We start from the raw sequence: 23,068 nt of genomic DNA on the forward strand, positions 1-23,068 counted from the left end.
TGAATAAGGGGAGTTGTATTAGCGTGAGAGGGTTTCCACAACAAAGTACACAGCACCACAGAATGGGAGTCTTAAACAACAGATATGTGTCTTCTCACATGTGTCTCCAGTCTGGAGGCTAGATGTCTAACATCAAGGTGTCAGGGGGGCTGGTTCCTTCCAAAAGCACTGAGGGAAGGGTCCATGTTCCAGCCCTGCCATAGTAATTTTGTCTCAATCTGACTGGGTTCATGGGGTGCCCAAATTACTTCTCGGTGTGTATGTGAGGGTATTTCTGGAGAGATGAGCATTTGAATTGGTGGGCTGAGTAAAGCAGGTGGCCCCACCCATTGTAGATGGGCGTATCTAGTCCTTTGAGGGCCTGAGTAGAATAAAACCATGGGAGAGGGGTGCCTGGGTGGCTCAGTCAGTTAAGCATCAGACTCTTGATTTCAGCTCAGGTCATGATCTCAGGGTCCTGGGATGGAGCCCCCCATTGGGTTCTGCACTCAGCGTGGAGTCTGCTTGAGGATTCTCTCTCCCTCTGCCCCCCGCTGTTTGCTCTCTCGAATAAATAAATCAGTCTTTTAAAAATTTTTTAAACGGGGCACCTCGGTGGTTCAGCCGGTTGAGCATCCGATTCTTGATTTCAGCAAGGTCATGATCTCGCAGTCACGGGATTGATCCTGAGTCGGGCTCAGCACTCAGTGTGGAGTCTGTTTCAGATTCTTTCTCCTTCTCCTCTCCTTTCCCCTCTGCCCCTTTCACTCCCACTTGGTTCTCTCTGCCTAACTGCTTGAGCTGAGCTATCAGTCTTCTCCTGGCCAGGGACTGGGACTTACACCCGCAGCTCTCCTCCTTTTAGACCTTTGGATTAGGACTGCAATTTACACCATGAGCTTTCCTGGGAACCCCACTCACAGACAGAAGTGGCAGAATCATGCCACTTCTGCTCAGCCTCTACAATCACAGGAGCCAATTCCTTATAATAAATCATATATAAAAATATAAATATATATATTTATTTATTGTTTTTATATTCAAATATATTTGTATTTTTAAGATATTTATAAATATTTAAATATATTTATTTTCAAATATATTCAATATATATTCAAATATATATTCAAAATTATAGATAGATAGATAGATTCTCTGGAGAACACTGATACATGCCTCTCTCCTTGTAGATGATCGTCTTCCCCCTTATATTCAGTCCATCTTTCTTCTGTGCAGGTCCGTGCCCAAATTTCCTCTTCTTACAAGCATATCAGTCATACTGGGTTAGAACCTACCCTAATGACCTCATTTTAACTGAATCACTTCTAGAAAGGCCCTCGCTCTAAATAAGGTCACATTGTAAGGCACTGGTGATTAGGGCTTCAACATAGGAATTTGGGGAGAGACACGATTTAGCCTCCAACAGGGTTTGTGGAGCTAACTGAACTCATCCTGATGCAGTCTGCCTTTAAAATAGGGACCCAATGGAGATTTCAGATGCCGGAACTCTGGATTTCAAGTAGTGGAATTCTAGTGTCTAAAGGAGTCCCTACAGTGGCAAAGGCCCATTGTGCAGTTCCTAATAATGGGCCTCAAAGGTGTGTCACAGCCTCCACCAAAGGGGCCCTAGCAACTAGTAGAATGTGGGTTTATTATGAGGGCAGGGGATTGTGATGGTGGCCCGACTGTAGAATCTGGTGAAACCAAATGTTAGTACCTTCAAAGATGTCCTTTGGCCCCAACTGGCAGCACTGTGGTTTTCTGGATGGCAGCAGAGGACAGAGAAATGATGGAAGCCCGGGGAGCAGGAGAAAGCTGCCCAACCTTCCCCAAGGCGGCGCCTGATGACCCCATGTCTGAAGGGAAATCAAGGGCTTCTTTGGTAAGGGGCCGGGGCGGGGGGATACCTTGTTTCACTGCCCCTGCCTGTCCCTACGTGGGGAGGAGGGTGTCATGGGGACACGTGATAGGAGCTGAGTGCCGGGAGATCCCAGAGAGCTACTAAAAAAAGTCACATGCACCCCATCCCCACAACTGGCCTCCAGCTGTCACCAGGGACCAGGTAGCCCTTAATAACATTGTGAAATCATCTGAGGCTGGCTTTGGTCTCTCCCATCTTTCCCACCTACCTCCCCATTCAGGGCCCTGTCCTCCCTCTGCAAATACGACCTGGCTCCCCCACAGCCCTTGTGTTGGTCCCCTACACTGGGTTTCTGACTATCTCAAAGTTAGACAGAGTGGGGGTGGGAAATTTACCAGGAAGACAGACTTCTGCCTCAACTCCTCAAGCCTCCCCTTGCAACTTGAGGGCACCCTTCCCTCATGTCAGGGTGCCCTCCCCTTCCCTGTGACGCTCAGGGCCTGCTAACTCCAGGTGAGTGCACCTCTGGCTAGAGCTCAGCCTAGATCCTTACAGGTCACAGCCCTCTTCCACACGACCGTCCAGTCCGTGGTGGCCGGCAGGCTGTGGAGGTGCCCAGGGTGGGGCAGGGGCAGCCCCAGACGCACTCCTCAGTGTCCCCTGAATCGCCCCTTCACTGCTCCAGGAGGCAGAGTCCCCGAAGCCAGACTCTTCCCACGACCACCTGGAGGAGATGGAAGCTTGCGAGGACGGAGGCTGCCCAGGGCCACCCAAGTCAGGGTCCTCCAAGGCTGGCTCCACCACCAAGGGCCAGGCGGGCGACGGGCCTGAACTCGGGGAGCTGCCCCCCGCTCCGGCCGCCCCGGAGACCCCGGGGGCCGAGCGCAACACCGAGATGGAGCTGGAGAAGGTGCGCATGGAGTTCGAGCTCACGCGGCTCAAGTACGTGCACGAGGAGAACGAGCGCCAGCGGCAGCACGAGGAGGTGATGGAGCAGCTGCAGCAGCAGGTGACGCCCCGCCTGGTAGGTGACCGAAAAGTAGGGGGCGCTGGCTAGAGGCCCGCAGGCTCCGCCCCGAGGGCTGGGGGAACCCCTCCCTGGCCTGCAGGGGGAGCCCACTAAGCAGCTTCAGGCCAGCGTCCCGCCCTGATCAAGCTTAGCGTCCCGGCAAAGCTAGATCATCTCTTGAAGGAGAGCTGACCCTGGGAGGGGCCTCGAAAACCCCGTCCACCCGCCTGCCCACAGCTTTCCTTCTCGGGGAAAAGTCTTCACTGCTTCCTCTGTGACTGGCTTTCCAGCATTCTCTAGTTCTCTCTACATCTCCTTTAAGAGATGGAAGACGGACAGCAGTCCGCCCAGGGATTTGGATAAAACCATCACCTCCCGGGGTCAGAGGCGCATTTGTTCTGTGGGATTGCTCTGCCTTGTTGCCAGCTAAAACGGAGGCATCTCCAGCCAGGAGTGGACCCCTCTCCCCTAATGTGTATTAAATGAGGGGATAAGAAAGCCTACTTTCGGTCACATGGGATAGGAAGGGCTTATTAGGACTGTAAGGCCAGGGCCACTCTAAGTCCTAAATAGCCTAAAGATCCCATTGTTGAAAGCATGTTGCCTGGGTTTTAAAATCAGCCCTGGGTAAAAACTCTGGCTGTACTGTGTATAAACCGCGTGATATTGCGCAAGAGATGAATCCTCCTTGAGCCTAGATTTGCGCATCTAGAAAGTAGTCCCCACCGCATAGGGTCGCAGCGAGGAGTGAAGGAGAGCATACATGCGAGGCACTTTGCGCTGAGCCTGGCACATTAGGTAAGCACTCAATAAATGTTAGCTATTACCATTTTTATGTACTTATGCAATTCACTTCTTGACCCAAATGCAACAACTTACATTCATCACTTTTCAATTTTATTGGGATGTAATGTATTAGCTATGCTTCCCAGCTCTGAGTCACCCTCACTTCTGAGAAACTTGCCTTCTGTCTTTATCCAAGTCATTGCTATAATTGTTGAGGAGGATATGACCTAAAGTAAATACCACTAAAAGATCTCCCTACAGGTTAGCAATGTTCCATTAATCAGCACCCTTGGGTTACATTTTATCCAGCTCACATTTCTCTACCTTGTCCAAAAAACTATCTTGAGACACACTGGCAGATGGTTTCCCAGAATTAAGATATTATACTACCTATAGCATTTCCCTAATTGACTGGTCCTTTTTTTTTTTTTTTTTTTTTTTTTTTTTTTTAAGAAAAGGAGATTGGTTTTTGCATGATTTGTTTTCAATGAACACATGCTGGGTTTTAACCATTTTTTTTTTTTTCTTGCTCACACAATACCTGCTTAATTATATACTGAATGGTTTTGCTGAGCCAAGTCAAGCTTACTGAACTGGGATCTCCAGAATCCATCCGTTTTTCCCCCTCCTTTTAAAAATCTAGAAAATATTTGCTTTTCTCTAAGATTCTGGCACATTTCCTGAGATTTTTTTTTTTTTCCCTCTCTAGTAAGTTCCATTTCCAAGCTTGGGGTTTTGTTCTCAGTATCGTGGGGTAAAATGTGTCAGGAGTCGGAGCCTGAAATAACGCACCTGAGGTTAAGATATTGTGCCTTTGCTCTCTGCCTCCTTCTAACCATATTTGTTTTCCCTTTTTTAGTTTGAAAATCTTACTCTCACTGGATGAGCTGGAAACCCTTGGTGTATAGTCTTATCTGCTGTCTGTCTTCTGCTCAAAAGACAGACCGCTGAAAATGTGGTGAAAAGTCTAAAAGGTCACACAAATGCATGTTGGTTGTCAAAATCATAATTCTCACCCATGAGCATTTCAGGCTGAAAACGCATGCTGACTGCTTTTGTGGGCAGAAGTCCATGGACCCGGAGCTGCAGTGGGTGGGCAGACCACCCATGCAGCACCCCCTCCTGCTAGAATCCTGGATTTCTTCCTCTGGTCTTCAACTTGCCTTGGTATTCACTTTAGAAATGTTATCACCGGAGTCATTTTCTGCCCTCTCGGGTTTATTGATTTGCCCTCACATTTTCTATAGTTGTCCAAACAACGGTGTATCCACAACCCTGGTCTTTGGTAATCGTTTACAAAGCTGTTTAATGTTTTGTGCATTTACTGGCAGGTGATATTTAAGCCCCCTCCCCACTTTCTCTTTTTCTAGATGAATGGGTGGGGAGATTTCATTGTAATGGAAACTACCTCTGTGAGTATGTTTCTCCTAGGTTAGGGTAACCCGGTCCCAGCCATCTGCCTGCTTACAAAAGGCATGGCGTGATTTTAAAAGATGTTTTACAGAATAAACCATGGGTGATGCCTTCTTAACTACAGATCAAAATAGTTTTGTCAGCTTTCACTATACTTATATGTTGATGCTTTCTACAGTTAAAATGCAGGTTTGTTGGACCTCAATTGCATAGATTTCAGAAATGAGCAATACTCAGGCAGAATCAGCCAGACAACTCAAGCTGCTTTCCCCAGGTTCGATACTGTGGAATATCGGAAGTCCTGTCACCTGTCTCTGACCACCTGTCCACCAGGGAGACCCAACCTCAGGCCAATAGGCCACAGACTAAACCTTGAGACATGTGCCAGGACAAGAACAGTCAGAAACAGGCACTTGTGCCCTCTCATTGAGCCACTGTGCAGAGAACAAGGCTGAGTGTCAGGGCAAGCCATCCAGAGAACATTCCAGAGAACAGGTATGCAGATCTGGGGATCTCAGAGTCAGAGACAGTCTGCACGCTTGTGACTGGAGGCAGCAGAGAACTCAGAGAAAGGACGTTGTCGCCTGGTGCCTGACTCAGGAGGGATGAGGGCAGACTGAAGAAGTGAAGACCTAGGAGGTCCCTCTACGTGCCCGTGACCTTGCTAGGGATGCTTCCGTTCTTGGCCCACTCTTCCTCCTGTAGTCTGTGAGGGGGACATGGTGACCCTTCCGTCAGGTGAGGAAGACGGCTTGCCTGAGATCATATTCTGGAAGGGACGGGAGCAGGACTGACACCAGACCTGCCTGGTTGCCAAGCAGCGTGGTTTGGCCAGCGGCGCTCTCTTCTTTCCCCCACAGTTCTCGGGAGGCCTCCAGGACCTCCTGCTCCCCCAGAACCAGTTCGCCATGTTCCTGTACTGCTTCATCTTTATACACATAATCTATGTCACCAAGGAGATGATCTTCTTTCTCTTCTCCAAGCACTACCTGTTCTGCATTGCAGCCATTTTGCTCTGTTTGATTAAAACTTTATGGTCCTACTTCTAGGTGCTTCTGCTCCCTCCATCACTGGGAACCCTCATGCTAGCGGGTTACTAGGACACGATCCAAGTTATCCCCTGGCCTGCCTCGCTCCTCCTTCCCTCACACAAGCGTCCCTCCAGTCAGAGCTTGCTGTTAGGAAAGGCTCTGCTATCAACCATTTATACTTCAGTGTGAAGAACCGTGTTTAGGCCCTATAAAAAGCCCGAGTTCTCAGTGTGGATGAAGATGCTTTGGGCCCTGAGGGGAGGATCTCAGAAGTGACCAATCTAGGGAGGTATTTAGAGGGTGAAGGAGCTTGGGGTTTCTAGAATCACAGAAATCATACTATGACCAGGTTGGTTTGGGATCTACCACATCTCCTCATTTGTACAGATCTTCTCTGAGGTGTGGGGTGCTGTGGTGGGCTTGGGGGTAAGCCCCCCAAAGAAGTGCACATCCCCAAAGCCTAGAACCTGTGATGTTTTGCTATATGACCTTACATAGCAAAAGAGACTTGGAGAGGTGATTAAGTTAAAGACCTTACAGGGGAGATGAGCCTGGATTATTCTACAGGCCCAATGGTCATCACAAGGCTTTTCACAAGAGGTAGGCAGGAGGGTGACAGTAGGAGAAGGAAGGGGATGTGGCCACGGAAGCAGAAGCTGGGATGAGCCAAGTAGAGCAGGTAGCCTTTAGGGAAGGCACAGAAAAGAATGTTCTCCTAGAGCCTCCAGAAAGAATGTAGCTCCGGCCAAGCCATTTTAGTCATGTGACCACCAGAACTGTAAGAGAATAAATCTGAGCTGCTTTAAGCCACTAAGTGTGTAGTACTATGTTACGGCAGTAACTGGAGACTCATGCAGGAGCCAAGCCTCCCCAGGCTGTTCCCAGCTCTGCAAACATGTCAGGATAGCAGCACCAGGCCATGGACAAGAATCCACTTAGCACTGGGCCTGAGCAGCTGGGAGCCGCCCTCAAGACAGTTCAAAGAGAGCTGTTGAAGCTCCAGGGAGCCCAGGAAAGGCCTTTCAGGGTCTGATGGGCAAAGGTTATCCCTACCATGGAGCAGAGCACACCTCCTCCCAGGGGGGTTGGGGAAGGAGGGCTCAAACGCCTGACTGGGACCAGAGCAAGACGGCAGGACTGTGTTAATGGAAAGTAGGGAGGAAAAATAAAAACAAAAAGCAAAAACGGGACACACAGTCCAACCCTCAAATCCCAAATGCATGCACATATGTGCACACACGTACACACACACAAAGACGCATAGCAAATAACAGTTGTCCAGAGCAGAGATGGACACAACCCTCCGGCCCCAAAGAAACAGGCAGCAGCAATGAAAAGGAACAGACTTTGAACACCAGAGGGTTCAGAGAAGGCATAAAATGAAGTGTCTGATAGGTATGTAACGAGGAGTTCAACTCCCCCATCGCCGATGTCCCGACCCCTCCACACACCCCTGCTAGCAGGTCCTCAGCCGCCGGCCCAGGAAGGAGTACTGGAACCTGCCGCCTGCACAGGAGGCCCTGGGCATAAGGCAGCAAACAGAATGAGGGTGGAGGCAGTAGTATAATCAGGCAAGTCTGTAATGACCCTTCCTTTTCTAGGGCATAGAGGTGGGCCTTAAGAGGGACAAAAGAATAAGCTTCTGTTTGGGCTCTGCGAGGGAGACTCTGTGAAAACACATGAAAAGATGGGCCTGAGGTTCAGGGTCAGTACACACTAGCCTGCCATGGAAGTCATGGTGATTTCTCATTTTCCACCCAATTCAACACGTCCAACCCCATTTATAGCTGCACGTGACCGATATTTACCTGAAAGCAACAAAGCTGTCATTTCTCATGAAACTTTGAATGATAGTTTTTGTTACGGGTCAATTCTCATAGTCATTGTATTTGACCCAGGATCCTGGGGTGGGATTGAGGTTAAAGGAGGAGGAAATCAGGATATCGAAAAGATTAGGGCCCCAGGATTTGACTTGTTATAGCAGATGGATTCGGGAGTTTGTAAAAAAATACCACGTGCTATAAAACCATTTAGTTCATTGCCCTGTTGAACTGGACTAAGATCCGTGCATTTTCCTTATAAATCTTCAAAGAAAGACTTAACTCCCTTAAACAGTTAAGCAGCATCACATCCTTAACAATGGGCATGAAATCTCCCTCCTAGTTCTCCTCCTGTGACCAAAGACTGACGCCAGTAGCCTAAGGTATGCCCTCTGGGAAAATGAGGACAGCTCATGGTCACTCCCCAAACCTGGCAGAATTCTCCTGGTTCAAATTCAGAGCAGGAAATCAGAAGGGAGAGAGACCACGGTGGGGAGAATTACACAGGATAGGAAAAAGGCACAGGCAAGGATTACCAAGCAGATAACAAGACAACATCTAACTTCTTGAGCACCTTCAACGTGCCAGGTACTTTGCTAAATATTTATGGAGACAACCTTCGCCAAAATCCTAGGAGGAAGGCATGCATATGATCTCCAGGTCACAGATGAGGTTCCCGAAGCTCAGAGAGGTTAAATGACTTACCCAAGACCATCGTAGATCTTAAGTCTGACTCCCAAACACACGACCGTGCTACACAACCATACTCCCAAGACCCTGCCTTGAAGGATTTCGCAGCCTTGCTGGTGGGATGAAGTTAACGTACATGAAAATGTAAAGACACTGTCAGCATACAGACCTCAGTGATGAAGGAAATCAAAGAAGGAGAGGTCCCTGGAGCTCGCCCAGGGTGAGAGGAAGACTTTTCAAAAAAGCAACCCACAAGAGCAGGTAAGCCTGGGACAAGTGGAGAGAAGGAGAGGAAACTCACACAAACTTAAGATCAGGGTGGGAGTGTGTACAGAGGATGGAGGAAAACGAGAAGGATCGTCCCTGCTCCAATAAATGGTATAAAGGGTACTGTGCCTGGAAAATTGATATGGGAACAAATTTTACAGTCTTGAATGTTGATCTGAGGAATATGAAATTAATCCCTTGGGAAATGGAATCCCTGAAGATCACAGAGTGAGTAACTCCCTCCCAAAAAAGGGAAAAATACCTCCTTTATGGTAACCTTGTTCTTGCCTTGAACTCCTCTTTCCATTTTCAATCTGGGAACATTCTAAGGTCCTGAGTGTGAGGACTGCATTCAGTGATAAAAGAAACCCAACCTCAGTGGCTTAACCAGATAGAGGCTTATGCTTCTCACATACTAAGAAGACCCAATTAAGGCAGTACGTGACTGGTGAAACAGCTCTAGGAAATCAAAGAAGACCCAGGCTGCTTTTTGCTCCACCTTCTTAGCACTCAGCTTTTATTCTCCTCACACACGGCCTTTAGCCTCATGGTCTTAAAATGGCTGCTATAGCTCCAAGTATCAAATCCACAACTCCAGGTCAGAAAAGAGAGGGAAAAGAAGGGGCTGCTTTTAAAAGCTTTCTAGGGGCACCTGGGTGGCTCAGTGGGTTAAAGCCTCTGCTTTTGGCTCAGGTCGTGATCCCAGGGTTCTAGGATCGAGCCCCGCATCTAGCTCTCTTGCTCAGCGGGGAGCCTGCTTCCCCGCCACCCTGCCTGCCTCTCTGCCTATTTATGATCTGTCAAATAAATCTAAAAAAAAAAAAAAAAAGCCTTAAAACAAAACAAAATAAAAGCGTTCTAGAAACATCTCATTGGTCAGATTGGGTCAGGGAGGGGGTCTGCTCCTAGCTGCAGGGCATCTGAGGTGGTAAGTTTTTCACCTGGGTGCTGTTGCAGCCTTGAACAAAATTGGGATTCTGACAGTGTGGGGAGAGGGAGGTATGGATATTGAATAAGCAAATAACTATGTCTACCATGGGTGGACTAAGACCTAGCTTGCATTCCCCCAGCCCTGCGCCAGTCTTGGTGGGGGTAAGACACGGGGTGGGGCACGGGTGTAGCCAATCCAGGCCTGGCCCACTATGGCACTACTGCCCTTAGGCTTCATTTACCACATCAGGAAGGCCGTGGTTTTCTCTGGACACGTGGCTGGAACAGCTCTGCCTTCATCCTGACCTCTGCCTGAGGCCCCAGGATCTTACACATCTGGACAGCAGCCCAGCCTGGGACCTGGGGACTAGAAGGGTATGCCCCCTCTGTGCCCAGTGCCTTCAGCAAAGCTGCAAGGGGCAAGTTTGCTCCTAGAGTCCCTCCCCATCCTGAGTCCCAGAGTCCACAGAAGGGAGCCCAGTGCCCCCCCCACCCCCATCTCTCTGGTCAGCCCACGCACCAAGCTGCTAAAGATTGAGGGTGTAACCCGTTACACAGATCCATTCAGATTTTTAGGCCCAACAAGCAGCACTAGCAGTAAAGTTTCAGGCAGGCTTTGGGAGGAAAAGATGGAAGGATCTTTCTTTCTTGCTCCCCAGATGGAATCGCGCAGGTTGTAACCCCCAAGCCTGAGGATACTACTAGAGTCCTAGAGACTGCTGGGATCTGCAGGTGGGAAGAGGGGACAGGCTTAGTTCCAAAGGTCACTTCCCAGCCTTGTCGGTTTCTAATCCCACCTTAGCAGGTGACTGCCAGCAAGTTAAGGTTTCCAGGCTTCATTTGGATGACCTGTAAATTATCTAAACTCTAACTCAGGGGGGTGGGGGAAGGGACAAAAGCCTAGGGACTGACTTCAGAAATTCTAATTTAATTGATCTGATCTGTGGTTAAATTCTAATTTAATTGAACTGATCTGTGGTTCAGCTTCCAAAGTCCCTGAGCTGATTGCAAAGGGCAGCTGCGTGCTTTACAAAACCTAAATCCTTGCTACTAGTGATCCAGCCCCTTCCAGCATTGCCTGGGGCATCTTAGAAATGGCGCATCCAGGGCCCTGCCAGCCCCCACCCACTGTTACAGCCACATGTGACAATATTCCCAATGATTCTTATGAGAAGCACTACTCTGGAGGATGGGTTACAATTCAACCTGTCGTCTGTGGGGAAGTTACTGCTCTTGGCCTAGAGGACCTTCCAGTGGGGGGTGTGGAGGCCAGATGGGAAGGAGAGGACAACTGAGTCTGGAGCCCCTGGAAGGTTCTAGGAGCTTCCCCCAACATCTGGCACAGCCCAGGTGGCCCGGCTGCCCCTTCTCCCTCTGTGCCTTCGGGAGCCCATGCTCTGGGCTTCTGAGGAACCAAATGATTTCTCCCGGCACACAGGGATTTACCAGAAACTTCCAGAATGCCCCCAGGCCTGTCTCTGCCTCTGTCCCTTTTTTGATCTAGCTCCTGTGTGTGTGTAGCTTGACAGAATCTTGCTAATATGCATTCATTCATTATTTAAAGATTGCCACTGTTCCTTCAGGAAGGTTAAGCATGATTAAAAGATGGGATTTTTCCATAGGGCACAGCAGAAAAGCTAGGGCTCCCGCATTTTAAGCTGTTTTGGCCAAGCCTCGTTGCATAATTTAAAGTCTGTGACTTATTTGGATTTAATTAGCCAAAGGAGCTGCAGCTGAGGTTCACTAGTCAGTATTTATTAAGCACCCTCAAAGGGTTTGGGAGCTCTTCAGAGCAAAAATCAGGATCGGCTTCAGACTTGTGCACTTCCCACACTGAAGCAGGGGGGTTGCGGATCCTGGTAGCAGGTAGCATTCTTGTTCCTCAAGGAGAACAAAGGGGTGGCCTGTGCAGTCACAGGACAGATGCTCACAGAAGCCTTCCCCTCAGCTCTGAGTTGGGTGGGGTGAGCCCCCTCACAGGGCTGTAGTGACAGGTAAGAAAATGCAGAGCCATTCAAGTGAGAGGCCCTAGGAAACACACTTGACCTGAAGAGCCACGGGAAGTGGAGGGGACAGGCTCCCAATTTGTGGAGCCAAGGCAAAAGGACAATGCCAGGTCCTGTGTTCAAAACCTATTAAGAATTTCAAGGCTGTGAGAGCAGAACTGAAATCAAATGTGCCCTCCACCCCCACGATGGCCGGGGCCCCCTGAGCACAGCCGGTGCCCCAGCCGGGGCTGGAGAGAGATGGAGGAGACCCTTGGGGTGTGGGGTGCCTCTCAATCCCAGCCTGAGAGAGAACATGTCCCCAGGTACCCTAGCAGCCAGAGAGAGGGCAGTGGGCTCTGTACCCTTTGAAAAGGTGTGGGGACCCCTGGAGCAGACGGAGGAGTGGAGGAGCCTGCGTCTGGCGATCTGTGGGGAGGACAGGCCTTCTCCGGGCCAAGGGTGCCCATGCCCTCCTGCCAGCTCTAGAAGCGGAGTCTGAGCAGTGGGCAGTTCCAGGCCCTCAGGCCCTGCTCCAGGCTCGCAGCTGCCAATCACAGGGATAAGAGAAACCTCAGGCTTTCCAACTCTGACTCTAGGGCTTACCCCCTCCAGCCTCCACCCCCAGCCCCATTCAGCTGATCATTTTTCTCTGGGCTAGAAAAATCCCAAAGTAAGCGAATAAAGTTACACTTTTTACCCCTCTGAGCCTCTCTTGTATCAAATGACAGTCACTTTCCCCCAAACTTCTCATCAAATGAGGCTTTGTAGGGTCCTGGGGCAGAGAGCCAGCCTTGGAAGACGGCCACCAGGAAGCCCTCCAGAAAGTGCTGAGCAAGGCAACCCTGGATTTGCCAGGGGGCGGGGCTGGGGTGGTAGTTTGCTGCGAGGGGGTGTTTCAGAAGCTGTTCTCCAGCCCAGGAAGGGCCGGGTGGGACCTCCCAAACATGGAGCCTTTCTTCCCTCCACGGTACCCTGCCTAAAATGCCGGCGCTGGTTAGTGTGGCTGCTGGAGACGTACCAGTGCTTAACAGATGAACAAGCCAATAAAGGAAAGGATGCAGTGGGCAGCCTGAGAGAGGCTCCTTGAGCTAAAGCATTCTTCGAAGCCTTCTGGGAGAGGGGCGCAGGCTCACTCAGTACCCCCTGGGGATTCTGCACTTTGTATCATCACATTTTAGCCCCTCCCCAGGGAGCCCTGTGACTATCTCCACTTTGCATCTGGGAAAACCCACTCAGGTTCAGGAGTTGCCTGAGCTAACTCAGCCTGAAGGTGGCAGAGACCAGGTATGGCAAGGAGGAGCCAAAATTTGATTTATAAGAAAAACCCAAATCTATGTCTCGTGGGCTTGGGTTTGTGGGTGAAGATTCAGAGTCGCCTGGATAACACACACGAAGAGTGCTGGGACTGTATTTCAGACGGTAAGGTGTGGACCCACTGGGTCTCTTCAACTGTGTCTACGGAGGGGTAGCAGCCTCAAAGGTATGGGCTTAAAAAGCTACCTCTGAATTCTACCCAGTCTCTCATTTCCTCCCACCAAAGGCTGTGGAGGAAAATGTCTCTGAGGGGGGACAGGGATGTAAGTCCTCTCTCACTATCCCACCTGGTCCACGCATCCCACCATTTTCCTGAGAGGTGAGAGGGAGATGCTCGCTCAAAGCCCTGGAGAACTTCCTCTGGACCCGGCCCAACATCTACTGGGTCCCTCAAGTCAGGTGAGGGAGCCTGCAGCTGGCCTGGGGGGTCTCCTCTCTACAATCAGCCATGCTGGGCTCTGTGCAGACCAGGATACAATGGCAGGTGTATGAAAGCAGAGGGAGGTGGTCAGATTCAGAGAGAAACCTAAGAGTTCACTCTCCCTGACGTTCACTTTTGGTGATTTCTGTATCCCCACAAACCCAAATCACCCTCCCCACTCTCCCACCCAGCCCACTTCAGAACATGACTGCGTGGTTCCTAAAAAATGATGAACTTTGACTGGAAGACTCTGGGAGCGTGGCAAAGCAAAGAAAGCTCATCTGCTTTCAGATAACTCCCCTAAGCGAACCACACAGTGTGGGAAAATCCTGATGCTCCAAACAGACCAGCTAGGGCCGGAGTCAAAAACTGGGATATCGGGAGGGCCCATGTGAAGCAGGTAAAACAGGGAAGCTGCCCAGGTGTGGCTAACGGGAAATGATGGGCCAGTGGGAAGGAGGCAGCCTCTACTCCCCTCCCTCCCACCCATTTTCACCAAGTCAGGATGCTGACCCCGTGTCCATTCAAGGCCAGCCAGGAAATCCAGGCTTTTTATGTGATACTTGCTGATAGTGAATGGAGTTGGTTTCTTTCTTTCTTTTTCTTTTTTTTTTTTTTTTTAGTTTTTAAATTGTTTTAGCCATACTGTGGACCCACTGGCTCACAGTCCCTGAACTTGAGATGTGATTTCTTTTATGATAGAGTCTCTGTTTCACTCAGAGACCGGCTAGGGGATTTCTTTAAACAGCTCTCCTAGTACAAAAATAGAATGGGATTCACTCCAGCACTGTTTAAGCACGGAAGCCGCAGTGAGGGATCCTTCTGCCCTCCACAACTGTCTTGCCTTGAGGTGTTTCAAGAGACAGATCTCTTAATGCATTTCAAATCCAGTTAGAGTGGCAAAAATCTAATTTCCATACAACTTCTTGAAGGAAGATGGGAATGTGGCTCAAGCCTGGATCAGGATTAAAGCGGGGGTAATGCAGGGGCCTGGAAGCAGGGAAATGAGGCAGGATAGTGAGTTGGGGGTGGAGGGTGAGGCTGGGTGTCCAGGCTGGGTGAGGTGGAGGGAGGCAGGCAACAGCTCTGGGAGGTTGGTCAGACAGAGAGGTTGGGCCTGGGGACCAGAGCCAGCAGGAGAGGGGAAGAGGGGGAGGGAGCATCATTAATTGTCATGGCAACCGAGGAATCAGGAAAGGGGAGGAAAAGTGAGGGGGAGAAAAAGTAGCTCTGAGAAGAGCTACATTGGGCTGCTGCCTACAACCAGTTCTCTCCTCTCTATCCAGGCACCTTGACTGTGATTCCTCGTCTACGGCTCCCCTCTGATACCTCCCCCACCTGATTCTGCTCATCCCTGGCACAGATAAATTACTAGGAAATTACCTCGAGGATGTTTAGATCCCAAACATGGGGAGGATGGATGGGTACCTACTTACTCTGCTTCTGGGCTTCCAAAAGGCCTCTTGAATTGAAAATATGTTGTCCACTGTCCTGCCCTAAAGCCTAAATCCCACCATCAGCAGAACATTTCTTGGATAAGGATGTGCTTATGTTCCATTACAAACCCTCATTAGGAAGGCTAACATTCTGGATACTAATTTATAGATTCTCCTAAGGCATGAATTGATCACACGGAGGAGGGATCTCCACTTCAACCTCGGCATGTCCACCAGTAGGGTTCAGACATAATCTGCACACGTACCATAAATTAGTGGGGCAGAACCCAGACAGGCCAGGTCATAGGCTGGCTCCAGTGATACGCACTGTGTGTGTTCACCATTCGTTTCCCCTTGATTTTCTTTTGGGGGAGCTCTGTGTTCTCTTATCTTGGTCCATGAAGTTCAAAGGGGCTGATTTCCAATCAAGGGTGGGCCCAAGACCCAGACCAGCCACTCAGAACATTCCGTCTCCTGGTCTGAATGCTTAGTTTCTGTGTGGGCACGTGACTCAAGCCTGACCAATGAGTCTCAAACCTGGGACTTCTGCTAGAGCTCCTGGAAGATAGACTCTGAGCGAGTGGACTGTATATCCACCATGGCTGGTGGCCATCTTGTTCCGCTAGGGGAAAGGTTGCTTGAGAGAAAAGCCTACAAAGAGAAAAGCAGAGCCAAGAAGAGATAAGAACTGACCGGGAGAGACAGGTGGGAAGGAGATGGAAAGAGAAGTGAGTCCTTGTTGGCATGATTCCAGCCCCAGGATCTACCGGAAATAAGAGACATCCCTAAAGCTTTTCAGTTGCTGTTAACGTCGATTTGAATTGGGTATCTGTCACTTGGAGCCAAGTGTTCTGGGTCACACCAGGGCTTTCCCATTTGGCGAAAGAAAAAAGGATTAAATGAGTTGGAACCTGGGACGGGCAAGCGTTCATGGAGGAAGTATCATGGCGTCCGCTCCCAGCCTGTCTGTGGAGAAAGATGTGGAGATGGACCTAAACCAGGGAGTTGGGGAGACACGGCGAGAGGTGGAGTTCTCACGTGTACAACCTCAGCAGGAAAGGGAGTCATCTCTCCACTTCTTGAGGGAAAACAGCCCTGCTCTAGCACCATGAGGGGTTGGGGCATCTCGTCCAGAGTTGCTCTTGGCACTGTGGATATTTTGAGCCAGATGGGGAGTGGGGGGTAGGGGTTGTCCTGGGTGATGTAGGATATTTAACAGCATCACTGGCCTCTACCCGCTAGATGCCAGTAATAGGCTCCCTGTTTTAGTTGTGACAATAATAAATGTCTCCAGACATGGCCAAATATCCACTGGGGGTCAAAACTGCCCCCAGTTGAGAACCACTGCTCTGGTGTTAACCCGGTCCCATCATGTCCAGTGTGATTAACGTCTACAGACTGAAGGCATGACAGGAAGCCAGAGAATGAGAGAGGTGTGAGAGATGATGGTGGGCCAGAGGAGCCTGGTTCTTGGAGAAGGTGGCATCTGAACCAGGCCACAAAGGATGGGTAGGATTTGGCTAATCTAGCTCAAAGGACAATGCTCCAGGGAGAGAAAACTGTGTTCAAAGGCAAGGGGACGCCCCACGTCGTCATGCAGGTATGCGTGCCCAAGTGCCCAGCTGAGGAGCAAGTGGGAGCTGAAATACAGCCCAACTTCCCGTGGCCAAACCACACCCCCAGGCACTGGGCTGTGTCAATCCAGAGGAAGGGGAAACTTTTTCTTAGTACAAAGGTATCTCGTGTGTCCCCCACCTCATGGGCTCATGGTACCGTATTTGTCCAGAGGGGGCCTTCCTCTACTGACACACAGGTGCCACAGTGGTCAGCCAAGGCCCCACAAATGAGCACACCCTGGGACGGGAAGGAGAGGCAAGCCAGCCAAGTAGCCGCACTCTGTCAGCAGCTCTAGCTTTCTCCGGCCCTGGTTGGCTCCATGGCTTTCCTCTCCACTCTGACTGGTCTGTGGGGAACCCCCACCCCCACCTGCCGCTGGTCTGCAGAGGCCCTGCACAGAAGAATGAGAAGGAAGTTCTTTCAAGAGCTCAAAGTAGGCTGAACCAAAAGGAGAAGGCAAGCTCTGAGAGAAGAGCCTGGACCTGGAGATGGACCGCAGCCAATGTGCATGGCTTCAGATCACTGCTGCTGCTATCCCTCCACAGAAAGACTGTGTGGACAGGCTGCCACCCCTCAGGGAGGACCCTCCACCAGAGCCCTGCCCCTTCTTGCAAAGAGACTTTCAGAACCTCTCAGTTCTCCCTCGCCCCATTGTTTCCCTTCCTTGGCCCATCATCCATTCAGCCGTGGGCTAGTACAAACCAGGGTGCAGGAGATCTTGGGGATACTCGAGGATCATCACGGGACATGATTTGGGTGCGGGTCATTTTAGGAGCCTCACAGGACGAGCCCTCAAATTCCATCTGGGCTCTCCCCTGTAAGTGTCCTGCCTGAGCTCACGGAGGTCTGAGGTCACGGTCCAGGGATGCTGCTGGTTCCCCTCCTACTTCCCATTTCACAATCTACCACCTCTCTAGGGAAAGGCACACCCCTCACCCATCCCAAATCTTACCATGGAGCACTGACTTGAGGGGGAAAAATGTATGGTGCAACAAAACTACAATCTAAATCCTTGTATCCGTGTAGAGGAAAGGAATGACTACTGACCGAGCAAATTCACGAGCTTCCAATTCTCTGCTTTCATTCAAGGGAAGGGTCTCTTCTATTGTCAGCAGATAGATTTTTAATGACCCACCCATAGGATCCTAGGCACGTAACTCAAAAGGAATTTATAAAATCGACTGACAAACTCCTTATATTCCTTTGTACTTATGTGAAAAGGCTTCTGAGCTCAGCTCTTGCATCTATAAACACACACACACACACACACACACACGAACAAATTAATGCTGGCCTGACCTCATCTAGCAGTAACATTCATCCATTGATATAGGAACTAACTGGGGCAGGAAAATATCTTCATCTCATTAAGAAATGTATTTCCAATTAAGCTTTATTTTTGGCTTCCTTAGTATCTATTAAAATTCCTAATAGCATTTGTTTTGGTTAATTGTATACTAGTTGTCACAGTACAAATCCAGACAAAATATTGTCTAACAGAATCTGTGGTCACAGGAAATTTTTAAAAAGTAATTCATTTTATATACATAGCTTTTGGAGGGAAGTATGATAAGGTGATATATAAAACTCATTCAGTCATAAAAATAGATGAGGATAAATTTCTGTAGGAGAAGTAGAATGAAAATATAAACTGGAGGGGAAAAAAGAAAGATGACATTGTTCCTACTGTTATAGACTTCACATTTAAAAAAAAAAGATGACAATGGGTATCAATTGCTATAGTACTTCATTTGGAAATATTTTTCAGAGTTCTGAAATAGTTTTATTTTTCAATGTCAATATTTACACACACTAGAGAGCACACCCTATGTCACTATACTATGAAAAAAAATGGAATGTTTGCTCCTACAAATGTGCAAGAGGGGTACCTAGATTTCCACCATTCTTTTAGGAGTCTGCAAGAAAAATTTTAGACATTCCCCCACACACACCCACACACAAGGGCCCCCAAGTCTGGCTCTTGCGTGCAAGGAACCTACCTAGAATAAATGCGAAACCAACCAAACTTTGAATATGTTCCTACATCTTGGGAGACTTGAGGGCATTCTCCACGTTGCGCGGCTCTCCCCCGCCCTGGGTTGGTGGGAAATGGACCAAGGAGATCTCCCTTCATCCAATCAATACTCTCCACTCCAGATACCCTGTCAGGTCCCGGTGAGCCCTGGTTTGCCCCTGCTGCCTCAGCCGCTGGGTTCCTCCCCGAGCCCCGGGTGCCGGCGCCACCCCAACCCTCACGCCCACTTTGGCTGGGCAGCCTTTGCGCGCATGAACCCCGACCCCCGCCCCCGCGGTTTCCTACAGGTGGGTCCTCACTCCCAGCGCTGGCCGTGAGTTCTCTCAATTGGGTCTCCAGTAAGATGGGGATAGCAAGTAAGCCAGATGAGATGTGTACAGCGCCTGGCGCCGAGCCTGGCCTGCAGCCAGAACCCGGCACCCTATAGCATTCCGCAAGTGCTAGCTAAACCTGCGATGAAGTGTCCCCATTCTCGGCGCCCAGGGAACCAAGGAGCATTCCCAGATTCCCAGGGCTCCTTTAAGTAACCTGCCACGCAGAGGAGATAACGACGCCCTCCGCCTCCTGCCTGCCGCTGGTCGCTCAGGGCGGGGGCGGGGAACCGGGAGCGGGGAGCTATGAAGTCATGCTCAGGTCACGTGACCGCCACCGCATCTGTCACTTTGATGCACTCACTAAGACAGTCCGGGAGTGTGACTTTCAAACCAGTTTTCTCTCCCTCCTCCCTCTCGAGCACGCCGGCCCCTTTCACACCAAGGGACCGTGTCAAAAGTCTAAGACCCTGAAGGGTATGGCTTCAAATGCTACGATTTAAGGGCTGGGGAAGAAAGGAAGGAAGGAGTGGGAAAAAAGAATCCGAGATTGAAAACCATGCTTAAGCCCCGTTCTTTAAAATTTTTTTCTGCCAAAGCAATTGTGGCATAGCTATTAAAAAGTCGTTTAAAAATTGTCATACTCTTGGGGCGCCTGAGTGGTTCAGTGGCTTAGAGCCTCTGCCTTCGGCTCAGGTCATGATCCCAGGGTCCTGGGATCCAGACCCGCATCAGGCTCTCTGCTCAGTGGGGAGCCTGCTTCCTCCTCTCTCTCTCTGTCTGCCTCTCTGCCTACTTGTGATCTCTGTCAAATAAATAAAAATGAAATCTTAAAAAAAAAATTGTCATACTCTTAACGCATTCATTCCAGTTCTAGGATGCCTGCCTATGGAATTAATCCAAACTGGGGCAAAGGTTTAGGTGCGCAAAAACCATCGCCTTGTTATAGAAACTAAACAATATATATGATGAACTTGAATAGATTAGGGTATAAAAGAACAATAATCAGGTGTTTAAAATGGTGATTTTCAAGATTTTGTCATGGCATGGAAAATGCATGGGAAAAAAATAACCATAGGGAATATTTGTTGAGTACTTACTATGTGCCAGATGTTCTGCCAAAAAGCTTATATAGGTTGATTCTTACACCCATAGGAGAGAAATTCTATTTTTATCCTTCTTCTAAAAGCTGTGGCCTGGAGGAGGAACTTGCCTAAGGTTGACTAGCAAATAAAGCATGAAAATTGAGGCATCTAGTTTATCCAAAGGGCTTAACTGAGTAAGCTGCAGAAACAAGATTTAAACTCAGGGACTCTGAACCCAGTCTCCAGCCTCCAGCCTCTTAACTCCCATGCTCTTAACTACCTGCCACAGGGGAAAGGAATCAGAACACAGCTCTGTGCTTGTACCAATAGGCCAGTAATGTGTATGCATACCCTCTACCACAATATATGCACAAAAAAATAGTGGAAGGACAGACTCTACGGTTTCACAATGGCATCTCTCAGTGGAACAATTACCTGTGATTTAAATTTGCTTTATACTACTCTGGGTCTTTAAATTTTTCAACAATGTGTGTGTATTAATGTAACAAGTAAATGAAATGCTTTATACAGATTTATACACTTTATACAGATTGATTCCACTAAAAAGCCATGTGCTAACTGCAGCACAGTTTATCAGAATAAAAACTTGAGAATAACTCAAATGTCAATTACTGTCTGAATGGTTAAAATAAATTATAAAACATATTAGGTACAATGATTTATAGGCATTGAAAATGAAATTTATAAAGACTAAGCAGTTCCATATGAGGAGTAAAATGGTAGGCATATCATGCAAAGTTATTTGAATATCACTGTGAAATATGGAAAAAAAGAAGATAACTGTATCAGGATGGTAAAATTATATGTGATTTATAAAAATTTTTAAGCACTATAATGTTTTCCTATTTCTTGTATAATAAAAATTTTTCACTGAGTTAAGGGTCAGTCATCAGAATTAGCATGGACACGTGGGCCTCTCTTTTGCCTTTATGTTTTATTTCAATTCATTGCCAAAACACCCCTATGAAAATAGGCATTTTCTCTCCCACTTTACTGATTGGAAAATTAAGGCATAGAAAAGGTAAGTTACTTTGCTAATAACCTAGCCAATGAATGGCAACCTGGTAAAAGAACCCAGGCTTTCAATCTCTTACCGCAGGGCTCTGGCCTATAAACAACACAGATTACCTTATGGAAGGACTGCACAGTGCTGCAGAGAGAACAGAAACCAGTATTATTAAGACCCAAACTGAGACCCAATTCCCTTTCCAGGAAAACAAACCCTATCTCCAAATACATGAAACAAACCAAAGGGTTAGGAGTCCAAGGGTGTGTTCAAGTCCAAGGATTCCAGAGCCCAGTGGGCAAAGTTTTCAGAAGGCAGGAGTCAGGAAGGCAGGGTTTGAGTAGTCTAGGAAGAAGGACATGCTGTAAAGAGCAGAGAGACAATAGGGAGATTGGTAAGTATGGTAACAGCACAAAGTGCTAAGAAGTGGGGCTAAGCCCAGGGTTCGTGGTCCCATGGCAGGAAAGCATCCCTGATAAGGAGAAAGGGAGGTAGGAGTTTGGCTAGGCCTACTTGTGCCAATAGTCCATTTAAGTTCTGGCTACTGAAGATGAAGATAACCTTAATGGTACTTTCTGTAAGGAAAGGGGATGTCATTGGCCCAGAATGCTACAGGGGCTTTTCAGGAAAAAAATAAAAATAAAAAGTCTTGCCTAGAAAGAGATCTGTCCAGCTGTCTGAGCTGACTGATGACTGAGTACTTGCTTCCCTATTTCTGTGAGGTCTGCGCAGTTTCTTTGGAACAAAGAAGGGGAGGGGCAAATGCTGTCCTGGGAACCTAACGGAAAAGCAGATACATTTTACACAGTAAAATGAGCTCGTGTCCCACTTCTGCCGCTCCAGTGCTGCCTGTGGGCTCTTCACTGCAAATCCAGTACCCCTTTTGGGAAGCGGCAGCCGAGGAGACTCCATGCTCTCCATGGTCTAGGAAAGGCCCCAGGAAGGTGTTAAGACTGAGAACCACATTAGCTGGAAAGTGGCCAGCAAGAAGGTTCCGAGGCACACTGTAAGATTGAGGCAGAGAGCACTAATGAAAGCCTATGGTGAACGACAGGGTTTGTCAATGAGGCTGATCAGATTCTGAATTGACGGGTAGCCAATTAATGAAACAGACCAGCCTGCACGGTTGGATTGGATACGGAGACTGAAGATACATTGGCTGTGTCCCAGCAACAGACGGGAGGTGTTTAGCGGCTAAAAAGGGAACCTGCTGCTTTACTCCAGAACTCTGAGTCTCTAGGCCAAGAAGATGTTCACAGTGAAAAGCTGCGATTTGGGTCCATCACTTCCTGACTCCTACAGTACAGCTTTCTCTAGCCTTCCATTCCCCCTCCCCATTCCTTTACTGTACATCTAGTGTGTATGTACGCAAGCATACATTTTTTAACTAAATGGCCAGTGGTATGTTTTGATCGACAGCAAATGGAGATGAGATGAGGAAAAATACTATTCTATGAAAATAGCCCCCTTTTCCATTAGTGGCATGCTCCCTCAGCTCTTACCTTTATAGCCGGGTAAGTTAGTTTGTTCTCATTATTGGACAAAGAAAGAACAACATGGAAATTTTACATACTTTCTTCGACTGGAGAATTTAATGTTTTTCATTTATCATTATACAACCAAGGACAATTTTATAATTTTATAAATTATAATTTTTAAATGATTTTTTGCATGTCACTGTTAGCTGTGGGGCAACCTGTCTTTAAGTAGGGACAAATTATTATTTTTTTTAAAGATTTTATTTATTTATCTATTTGACAGACAGAGATCACAAGTAGGCAGAGAGGCAGGCAGAGAGAGGGGGGGAAGCAGCTCCCCGCTGAGCAGAGAGCTCTATGCGATGGGCTCAATCCCAACCCTGGGATCATGACCCAAGCCGAAGGCAGAGGCTTTAACCCACTGAGCCACCCAGGCACCCCAGGACAAATTATTCTAAAAGAAATAAATCCTAGATAGTTTCAAGTCAAGACTCTTGATGTTTAAATAAACTTGTTTAAAAAAAAAAAAAAAAGAGGTCCTGTGCCTTTTGTGTTGCAAGCCCTGAATGA

General features: G+C 48.4%; 1 protein-coding gene and 1 pseudogene across 1 annotated transcript; both read left to right on the forward strand.

The window, feature by feature from the left end:
- The first annotated feature begins 1,659 nt into the window (after positions 1 to 1,659).
- Positions 1,660 to 6,097, forward strand: TMEM247 (transmembrane protein 247). Its single transcript, XM_032840427.1, has 3 exons — positions 1,660 to 1,861; positions 2,526 to 2,864; positions 5,909 to 6,097. Exons 1-3 carry the CDS (start codon positions 1,745 to 1,747, stop codon positions 6,095 to 6,097), a joined length of 645 nt encoding a protein of 214 aa, XP_032696318.1. The 5' UTR covers positions 1,660 to 1,744.
- Positions 6,098 to 21,939: 15,842 nt separating this feature from the next.
- LOC116856794 lies at positions 21,940 to 22,211 on the forward strand (annotated as a pseudogene).
- Positions 22,212 to 23,068: the final 857 nt, after the last annotated feature.

The sequence above is a fragment of the Lontra canadensis genome, unplaced genomic scaffold, assembly GCF_010015895.1.
Source record: "Lontra canadensis isolate GAN:19392208 unplaced genomic scaffold, GSC_riverotter_1.0 scaffold112, whole genome shotgun sequence".
NCBI lineage: Eukaryota > Metazoa > Chordata > Mammalia > Carnivora > Mustelidae > Lontra > Lontra canadensis.